Source organism: Bubalus bubalis, chromosome 14 (genome assembly GCF_019923935.1).
Source record: "Bubalus bubalis isolate 160015118507 breed Murrah chromosome 14, NDDB_SH_1, whole genome shotgun sequence".
Taxonomy (NCBI): Eukaryota; Metazoa; Chordata; class Mammalia; order Artiodactyla; family Bovidae; genus Bubalus; species Bubalus bubalis.
In genome coordinates, this window is record NC_059170.1 from 26,221,208 (window position 1) to 26,231,004 (window position 9,797).

At 58.3% G+C, this 9,797-nt stretch overlaps 1 protein-coding gene across 1 annotated transcript; it reads right to left on the minus strand.

The window, feature by feature from the left end:
• Nucleotide 1: 1 nt before the first annotated feature.
• Nucleotides 2–9,788, minus strand: CTSZ (cathepsin Z). Its single transcript, XM_025263762.3, has 6 exons — nt 9,337–9,788; nt 8,716–8,879; nt 4,440–4,619; nt 2,534–2,684; nt 1,775–1,937; nt 2–557 (listed from the first exon to the last, which is right to left on the minus strand). The coding sequence occupies exons 1-6, from the start codon at nt 9,771–9,773 to the stop codon at nt 447–449; spliced, it is 1,206 nt and encodes a 401-aa protein (XP_025119547.2). The 5' UTR covers nt 9,774–9,788; the 3' UTR covers nt 2–446.
• Between the last annotated feature and the right edge of the window lie 9 nt (nt 9,789–9,797).

The window sequence follows — 9,797 nt, forward strand, 5'->3', positions numbered from 1 at the left end:
GTTCTGGTGTGAAGTGTGCATTTTATTCATCACTTGGGCAACTCGAAATTACCATCTCCCCCCCTGTGCGCCCCATTGGTTTCAAGGTGACAAAGGAACTGGTGGTGTGTGCGAGCTGTTTTTCCTCCCAGACCACAGCTGCCAAGTCATCTGCTACGGAGGTCACATCGTTCACTGCCCCTCAGATCCCGCTTCTCCAGGCTGTTCTCGCGGCAGGAAGCCGTCCAGTGCGGGCACGGAGCTGGCGGCTCCCCGGCTCGCCCCCATGTCAGCCTGTGTGGCATTTCCACCGTGCCTGTCCTCGGTGCTCAGGGCCATCACTGGCTGTCACGTGAACGTCAACCCCCAGTTCCTTCAAACCACGGCAGCGCCACCCCGGTGCCTGTGACAATGGGATCCCCTCTGGTTCCGGCTCTCGCGATCCTTTCTGTATGAGCTGCTCTGCCTTAAACGATGGGGTCCCCAAACGTGCAGCTCTCCTCGATGGCCAGGTTGTAACGGGCGCCCTCCCCACCTTTGTAGGTGCTGGTCACGATCCGCATCCAGCCGTGCTCGCCCTGTGAGGAGTGGGACTGTGCGTGAGGACTGGGGACCCCCGCACACCTTGCATCTCCTAACTCCCCTATCTGCTCTCAGAGCACACAGACCCTCTCCTCCCTGTTCAATTCACCTCGCGCTCAGGGAACTTGCAGTGTCCAAGCCACCTGCTCAGCTGCCTCTCCCCTTTCCTAGGACCCCCATTCAGATAGCGCTTTCGTGAAATATTTAAACTTGGTTAATCCTTAACACAATGGGTACATGGGTCTGTATACCAAGAGCTAATTAATGTAGCTAAAATGTTGACTCTTGTGAACCAGATGTCTGGACTACCTATTAACACCCCCATTTATAGTCGTTGAATAATACTGATGTTTCATCACTTTGACATAAATCATCTTCCCTGGATTTCATCATAATGAATTAGTGTCTGAAGCTGTAATCGTTAATACGAGGTTTCAGAAATGAAAATTCTGGCAGTTGCTGTAACTTCCCTGGGTTTTTAACCCAAATCAAATAGTGTTTTGAACTTCCCTGGTGGTAGAGCGGATCCCCTGCCAATGACGAGGATGCAGGTTCGATCCCTGGTCTGGGAAGATTTCACACACTGAAAAGCAACTAGGCGTGTGTGCCACGACTACTGAGTCAGCTCTAGAGCCTGGGAGCTACAACTACGGAGCCCACGTGCCACAACTACTCTGAAGCCCGAGTGCCTGGAACCCAGTTCCAAAAGAAAAGTCACTGCAATGAAGAGCACCCCCTGCTCACTGCAACTAGAGAAACCCCGTGCAACAACAGAGACCCAGCACAGCCAAAATTAATTTTTTTTTTAAAAAGTATTTTTGAGGAAACCCCGGTTATTACTTAGGAGACCAGAAAATATGACAAGAGAAAGAATGAGATGGTTGTAAAGGAATAAAGCAAGCTAAATGGAAACTTTTAAAGTAGGGCTCCTCAGCCAGGGTCTTCCCCACCCCCATGAGATGTCTGGGGATGTTGTGGTTGTCACAGCTGGGAAATAGGGAGAAGGAGCATCTGGCATCAAATGGTAGGGGCCAAAGAGGCTGCTGAACACACTGAGATGCCTAGGACAAGCCCCCCGCCCCCACCATGCAGGACAGAATCCCCCCAGCCCCACATCTGGAGCCTGAAGCCCCACTGCTCAGGGCTCCAGTTCTCAGCTACAAACCTCCCGCAGACCATCCATGTGAGAGCTGTCCCAGTAGATCTGTCTTACCCATGGTTCTCCCCACGAGTTCCGGACAATCCAGTACTCCATGCCATCGCTGACACCCCACCCGGCCACGGAGACGATGTGGTTTATGAAGGCCTGCTCGTTGTATTCGGAGTAGATGCCACCAGTGTAGTTAGACATCTTTTCTGTTGCCATTATGCCACAGCTGAGAGAAAGCAGGGAGAGAATGCGCGCTTTCAGCGGCCACTGTTCACCACGGTTAGGAACAAATCACATAATTCACACCTGATGGTTCTGTCCAAACTTCTGTTGTTACTCACCTGGCGTCCCCGCTATGGTTGCTGTACCGGCAGCCCCGCAGCACGGGCTGCACCCGGAAACCTTCCCACACACGTGTGCCTCCTTCCCAATAATCCTACCAGGGGCACAGTGACTGTTGAGCTTGACTTTTGATTAGCTGCTAAGTTGTGTCAGGCTCTTTTGTGACCCCGTGGACTGTAGGCTGCCAGGTTCCTCTGTCCATGGGATTTTCCAGGCAAGAACACTGGAATGGGTTGCCATTTCCTTCTCCAGGGGATCCTCCCAGCCCAAGGATCAAACCCGTGTCTCCTGCATTGGCAGGCAGGCTCGTTACCATTGAACCACTGGGAAAGCCCTGAGCTTAATTTTGAGAAAACTCATGTGGCGGCTGTTTCTAGCCTTGCGGGTCAAGTTGGCCAGAAGAAAAGGGGTGATAATGACCTGGGTCCTCTCAACCTGAAGCTTGCGTGCCCACCTAGGGCAGGGGTCTCAGCTTCATACCTGATGGGGCCATTGGTGTAGATTTCTGCCATCATCTTCTCCCTCCCCGAAAGGGAGCCGTAGTCACCGACCTTCCAGAGGGTGTAGTTCTGGATAACGTGGCACTCTTTGAATTCAGTGCACGTCCCACACTGGTTAAACTTGTCACACTCTGGGGACCATACGGAGAGGCAGCGTGAGACCTTTTCCTCGTTAAGACGCGAACAAAGCAGTGCACCCAGACCTCAATCTTCACTTTTCTAGCTGAGTGCGCCATCCACTAGCTAATAACAGAAATCACCTTGCGCTCAGGTGTTTAATTATCCTCTTCCTTCAGCTACAGGAGTCACGATAACCATTCCTTCCCCAGCTCTCAGCAAAAAGACAACACTAATTAGCACAAAGTAGGCGCTCAAAAGCGCGACTTTTCCTGAAAGCCAGGAGAAAGGCCTTTGCATAATACTCTATAGCTGAGAATAGAGGGCAATTAAATTCTTAATTTTTAATAATTTTTAGTCATTTCCTTTGATTTCCAAGGGGAGCAGCCTTTTAATAAGATTATATTGTTGGCTAGTGAATAGGTCAACACATCTGGGGGGAAAGTAAGCATTTTCTTCATTTGAGGAGGCATCAAAAATTAGGGTTCAAAACAAAGTGGGGCTGTTAGATCTGGAAGACTCCACACTGTCTCGTGTGTTCTTACCTCATCCATCCTGCTTTGAGCCTGCAGCCCCACTCTTTACTGCTTTCATGTTACCTATTTCTGCCATGATTTTCATATCTGTCCAGATTCCTCCCCCCAGGACAGTAAACTCTTTGAGGATTAAGCTGCTGGTTTAATTCACCCCTTGGACACCAAATGCCCAGGACACCCTGAAACATGGTGGATCTGTGGCCACATTTGCTAACACAAAGACCAGACCACTTACTGCAAGCAACCAGGGGCCGGTGAATTCCATCTGGCCCTATTATTCTAGGTGGGCTCGAGGGCCTGGCTGAGGACGGACATGACCAGTTCTGGGCAGAGCAGGGCCCCAAGACCACCTGGGTCCCCAATTCTGAGCCCTCAGGGGCCCCCTTCTCCTTTTCACCCTGGGCACCTCTCCCTGATCCTGTGGCATAGACCCCTGTGGCATCTACCGCTTCAACAAGACTCACTCAACCAATCTGGGGGGATGCTTTCTGGCTGGGAGTATGGCTAGGAGGCAAGGCGGAGGCACCCGTGGGCGTGGGATGGCGCCTTCAGAAGGCTCAGGAGCAGGAGCGCACATTTTATAGATGAGGTGGGGGGCGGCAGAAAAGTCATCCTCCCCTTTCCTGTCTCAGAAGGCCTTTTGAGTTGGCCCCAGCTCTGTGCTCTGGTTACGAGGGAGCCCAGACAGGAGACTTAAAACTACCCACTGTGGGTCTGGGGTTTGGACTATTTCTCTCCTTTGGTTTCCAAGGGGAGCAGGTTGAAAGGAACGTGCCAGCTCCAGGGGCTGGAGGCACAAGCAGGCCAGCTTGTGCCCACTGGTCCATACAGTGCCCTCAGCCCAGGGTCGTGACTCTCAGGCCAGGCCCTCCTGCTGCCTGCCGGCTCTCCCCACCTGGCTCCTGGAAACACTCTTCCCTGGACCCAAGTTCCCCTTACAAAGGCCATGACACCACTAAAATGCCAGATCCAAACACCAGGGCCCGGCCTGGCCACAGTGCGCGCAGGCTGGAGAACCCCGCCCCAAGTCCTTTCTCAACAAGGACGCCAGGCCCCCATTTCCTGATCCCCCAGCCCCACCCAGGGGGCTCCGTCCCATCCTCCCCTGGGGCCGGCCACAGGACCTGAGAAGGGTGTGGGCCTGGGCTCCGGACCACACCTGCCCTGGGAAGAGGGAGGCGTGAGTGTGCCCATGTGCATGTGTCTGGGGGCGGGGGGGCGAGCGATGCCTACCTTGGTCCTTGGCCTGGTAGTTGTTGCAGGTCTCGTCGGGGATGCCATGCCGGTGGGCATACTCCCACACCGGCAGGTCGTTGCCCCCCTCACAAGAGCCCGCGTCGCCGCAGTCGATCACGTGCTGCACCGACAGCAATGTGGACGGCCACGCCCCCTTCCTCTTGATGTTGATCCGGTCTGCAGGGGCAGCAGCCACATGGGTCGGCACCTGCCCCCTTTCCTGCTCTTCTGGGGGGGCCCTGCATCCCGCTCCGCAGGGCGCTCCCCTCCTCCCGTGGGGCCTCTGCTCTCTCTCTCCTCATGCCCCTCTCAGCACTGATGCCGGCCCCTACCGCCAACGACCAGGACAGCTCCAGGGGAGTCCTGCCTGAAGGCTGCTAGTGACCAGCCCCCTCTAGGGCACTGGAGAGTCCAGACCAGGGGCCGGTGGGGTGACCCCTCTCATTCCCCACGCGCCTAGGCCCACACACCTCACAGGCAGCTGAGGGTGGCCACGCCCCTTTCCCTGCACACGCAGGGTCCTGGGGACCCTACAGCCAGTCCTATCCTAGCCGGACACCTCACTTGCCACCTCCTGAGGTGATGATCCCACAACCATCCATGCTGGCCCACATCTTGAGATCCCACCTCGAAGTAGGAACTCACCAAGCCTGTTCTTTCCCTGATTACAGTGAGCAAGCAGCCAGGTCCTCCACCCCCCAGCAGCCCCCTCCAGGTGCTTCCTTCCTTCCCTCCCACAGTCCCATGCCCCCCTACATCCCTGGGGTCACCTCCCAGGCTCTGGGCCCACAGGGCTCTACATCCGCCCCTGTGACCTGCCCTTGGCCTTCTGGAATCCACAGCCAGTCACCAGCAGTGCCCCAGCTCTTTCCCCAGTGGCGGGACCACGCTCCCCCAGGGCCCTACTGCGGACACACCTCTACAGAGCCTCGCGTGGCCAACCCCTCCCCTCGACAGGTCTCCCCAAGCCCCTTCTCAGCAGCCTCCCATAGCCGTCTGTTCTCAACCCTCACAATCCCTCCCCAGCCTTGCTGACCCTCCAGCTGACATCATTTCGCCCATTAGCCCTACCCCTTAGCCCCCTTGTTAATGGACCATCTCCTTCCCACAGTGCTGGCATAGCGTAGCTCCTAAGCTGCCTGGCACATCGTTGGTGCTCAGTAAATAAATGCATTTAGTCGTGTCCGACTCTGCGACCCTGTGGACTGTAGCCTGCCAGGCTCCTCTGTCTACAGGATTCTCCAGGCAAGAATACTGGAGTGGGTTGCCATTTCCTACTCCAGGGGATCTTCCTGACCCAGGGATCAAACCTACGTCCCTTGTGTCTGCTGCACTGGCAGGGGGGTTCTTTACCACTGCATCACCTGGGAAGCCTGCTCAGTAAATACCAGCTGCCTAAATGAACTCACTGAGGTTTTACTGATTGCAGCCTCACTCTGGAAGCTCCCTTGCCATGAACATGGAGGTTCTCCATCCTGGCCGCACGCTGGGCAAGGCCTGGAGGTGGGATGAGGGCCCCCTTCGCCCCCACTGCTGTTTCCAAACCAGTCTGCACCTGACCCACCCCCAGAGGGTTGCACTTGGCACTTCCCCTTTCTGCCCCTGGTCTTCCCCGCTCATCCATGGCCACCTCGTCACCTATTGTGCGCCAGGCCCTGTTTAGTGAGCAAAACAAAGCTCCCACCCTGTGAGCTTCATGTGGTCGGGGAGATGGGCCACGGCAGCAGTAGATGCAGTGCTGCCAGGAAAAGAGGGGAGAGGATGGGGGGTACATACAGACAGTGGGGGGCACCCATGGGAGGGGGCAAGGGCCGGGCCTGAGGGCACCCTCCCGTTCTTCAGCTCTTGACATCCAAACTGGGTCCCAACACCAAATAAGGAGTCAGCTAACATAGGGTCTGCAGGCAAGTCAGGGTTTTGGCTAATCTGCCTGAAGTCTTAAAACAGTTTCAAGCAGGACAGAAAGGGGCCCAGGACAGCCTGGGTCAGAGCTATTTGAGGCCTGAGGCGGGGCAGCAGGGGAGCAGCAGGTGGACCGGTCAGGCAGCTCCAGCAGCGAGGCCAGGGCCCAGTTCCAGCAGAATCCTCGATATACCTTGAAGGGAGAGCCCAGGCCTGTAGCCTGATTGTGTGAAGGTGAAAAACAGGTGGCCGGCGTGCTCCTGGGCTTCAGCCAGAGTGAGGGAAGGAAGGTGTTCTCCTGGAGCGATCAGGAGGCCGGGGAAGAACTGGTTTGGGGGTGAGGGTGGTGGTGGAAAGGAGGAGCAAGTGAGGTTTGAGGTGTCAGGCGTCCAAGTGAGAGGGAGAGCATCAGGTGGAAGTGAAGGCCAAGTTCAGCTGTAGGGTCCTGGGAACCCAACGTTCAGAAGTTAAGTTGGGAGGATGAGGAGCCGGTAAGAGGGTCTGAAGGGGCCAGGGAGGCAGAGATCAGGGGCCCACCGTGACTGAAAGCCAGGAAAGCATTGGGGTGGGGGGGTCACAGATCAAGCACAATCAGGCAGGGCGAGGCCAGGCAGTGACCACCTGGCCTGACCATGGCAGCCCCATGCTGGAGACCTTGGCAAGGAGCTGGAGGTGCGGCTGGAGGTGTTTGAGGAGGTAAGAGAGGAAGTGGGGGCTGCAGGCACCTCTGAGAGCCCAGAAATGGGGTGGTAGCTAGAGGCGGAGTGGGGTTCAGCGATGGGCAGGGGTGGGCATTGGCAAGGGTGGCCTTGGCCAGGGGTTCAGATGCTAGACACCCAGGGATGGGAGGGCAGGAGAACTATGACCAGCTGTGGTAGGCGGCAGCTGGGCCGGCACCCTGGAAGTCCCCTTTCGGGGGCTTCTGTTTTCTCAGCAAAGAGGAAAAGGATGTCTGCTGCTAGGGAGGACGTTCGAGGGTCAGGAGGGGGAAGCCATTGTTTGTCTGCCCAGGAGGATCCACTCCGGTCAGTGGAGGGTTGACCTCTGAACAGGGAAAGGTCAATGGACCAGACAGCCCTTCCAGGCACTGTGTTCCTTTACAGATGCAAACTTTGGCTTGTGACTCCCTCCTGAGATCCCTCAGGCTTCTGCCAGGCCCCTCCCCTGGCCGCAGGGCCCCTGGTGACCTTTTCAGCTTCCCCTACCACACCCTAAGGCCCCCCCCTCCCCCAAAGGCTCTCTCAGTTCCTCTAGGCCAGTGAGTGCCATTCTTGCCAGGCCTTTGCCATGAGCTTTGAGCTCAAGGCCGCCCACACCCTGCCTGCTTACCCAGCCCAGACGTCTCCCAGTGGCTCCTTGGTTAAGCCTCTGGCTTCACATTCTCCAGGGGCCCTGTCCATCTCCACTGCAGTCAGCAGGGGCCTCCCCAGCTAAAAATGGGGCTCAGCCTACCAGCCCCTTCCCTCCTCCTTCCTGAAGGGTCAGAAGTACCACCCAGCCCCCAGGAGAGATGGAGCAGGGCCACTGCGGAGACCCACCAGGTGCCCCTGCTACAGTGGTGGACCCTGGGGTCCAGATCCCACCCCCTCCAACCCCACTCTTCACCTTCAAGGCAGCCCAGCTTCTGGGCTCAGGTCCCGACTGTCACTCACACTCACACAAAGGCCTAGTCCCCTGACCACTCAGCCAGGAGCCTTGGTTTCCTCATCTACAAAGTAGGAGCAATCACAGGGCAGTCAGGAACTTCAATGATACGCGGAATGTTGGCCAGCGGCAGCAGCCACACTGTGGTCAGTCTGCCTAGCACAGTGCCTCAGGGCAGGAGTTTCATAGATTCCAGTGTGGAACCCCTGGGTTGCCAGAAGACCCAGGCTGGTGTGAAGTCTGCAACCCGCCCTCCCAGGCAGGCCCAGCAGCCTGCTCAAGTGATGTGAACCTCTGACGTCCCCTTCTTCCAGGCCTCAAGCCTTCCGGCCCTCACTGTGGCCAGGTGGCTAAGGTCCAGACGAGAAGAAAGCTGGCCTTTCTCAATAGCCCCAGCGCAGGACAAGCATTCATTTCAAATATTAACTACCCTGAAAAGCAGTTTCACGTTCACAGGCCCAACTCCAGCAGGGGGTTGGGTGAGTCTGTGGTTTGGGCCCCAGTGGCCCAGGTCACAAGCTTTGAGACAAATAAGGGTCCTGGAGCCGTTTGTCACTGGGCTTCAGTTCTGTGACCGCTGGGCATGCACAAGGCCCCAGATCTGCTCCCCGAGGCCTGACACAGACACCCCCCTCCCCATCCCAGGTTGAATCCCCGCGACCCTGGGCTGCAGCCACTCATGCTGACAGGAAGGCAGCTGGACGGGCCTCGCTGGCCCTTGACCTACCCGCCATGGCACTGGTGCTGCCATGCGCCCAGCAGGAGCCACAGTACTGGGGGATGTGCTGGTTTCTGGTGACACTGGCGTAGTTGACCCCATTCACATTGCGCCAGTCCCAGCTCTTGGGGAGATCCGACGGGGACAGGTACTCATGAGGCCGGGGGTACGTCCTAGGAACAGACACCACCAACAGAATCAGCACTGGGCACCTCTCCCCTCTTCCAGGGTGGGGGTGGGGGGCCCAGACATCTTCCCCAGTGGGAGGGTGAAGGGGAATGGGGGTGACCCATCTCACCCCGGGAGATCCCCCCCTCTCAGACTCTGAAGCTGGCAGGGCACCCCCCACCCCCACCCCCAATGCGGGAACCAGACTGCTCTGGCCAGCAACGCCCCAAATGCAGGTTGGCGAGGCTGGCCTGCTTCCAGCACGGGTGAGGCCCGTCCAACCCCGCACAAGTGAAAGAGGGCGCTCCCAAAGCCTAGGGGCTGGCCCTGACCCGCAGAGGTCAAGGGAAGCAGGGCGCCCTGGTTGCTGGCACCCCAAGGAGGCGGCAGAGTTCCCCAGGCAGCAGAGCGCGCGCAGCCCCGGGAGATGGGCAGCCACCCCCACACCCCAGCCGCCCCGACCTGCGCCCCAGTTGGGTGAGCCGGTCTCCCCGCAGAGGCCGGTAGCAGCCGCGGCCCGGGCGGAAGTGGAGGCCGGCCCGCGCCGCGCCCGCCAGCAGCACGAGCAGCAGCAGCAGCGGCGGCACCAGCGGCCCGGACGACGCCATGGCTCCCTCGCCGGTGCGATCAGACCCCGACTTAAATCCTAACTCAGATCTCGCGCTGGTCACCCCTCCGCAGGCTTCCTCCCCGGCCCGCAGGCCCTTAAGGTGTCTGCGCCCGGCGGGACACTCCCCCGGGGCGGGGCGCGCTGCTGCCCCCGGTGACCCGGCCCCGCCCCGCCCGGCCGCCCGGCCCGTCCGGGCTCGGGTCACGCGCCAGGCCTCACGCGCCAGGCCTCTGCGGACCCCGCCCCGACCCCGCCACTTGCCTCTTGCCTCTGATCTATCAGACCTCATTCATTCTTAGGGCCCCCCGCCCCC

Coding starts and splice junctions, on each gene's coding strand:
- CTSZ (XM_025263762.3), bottom strand. CDS start 9,773: ATGAGGTCTGATAGATCAGAGGCAAGAGGCAAGTGGCGGGGTCGGGGC. Junction 8,880..9,336: donor CTCACCCAACTGGGGCGCAG/GTCGGGGCGGCT, acceptor GTCTGTTCCTAG/GACGTACCCCCGGCCTCATG. Junction 4,620..8,715: donor CAGCACCAGTGCCATGGCGG/GTAGGTCAAGGG, acceptor CTGCCCCTGCAG/ACCGGATCAACATCAAGAGG.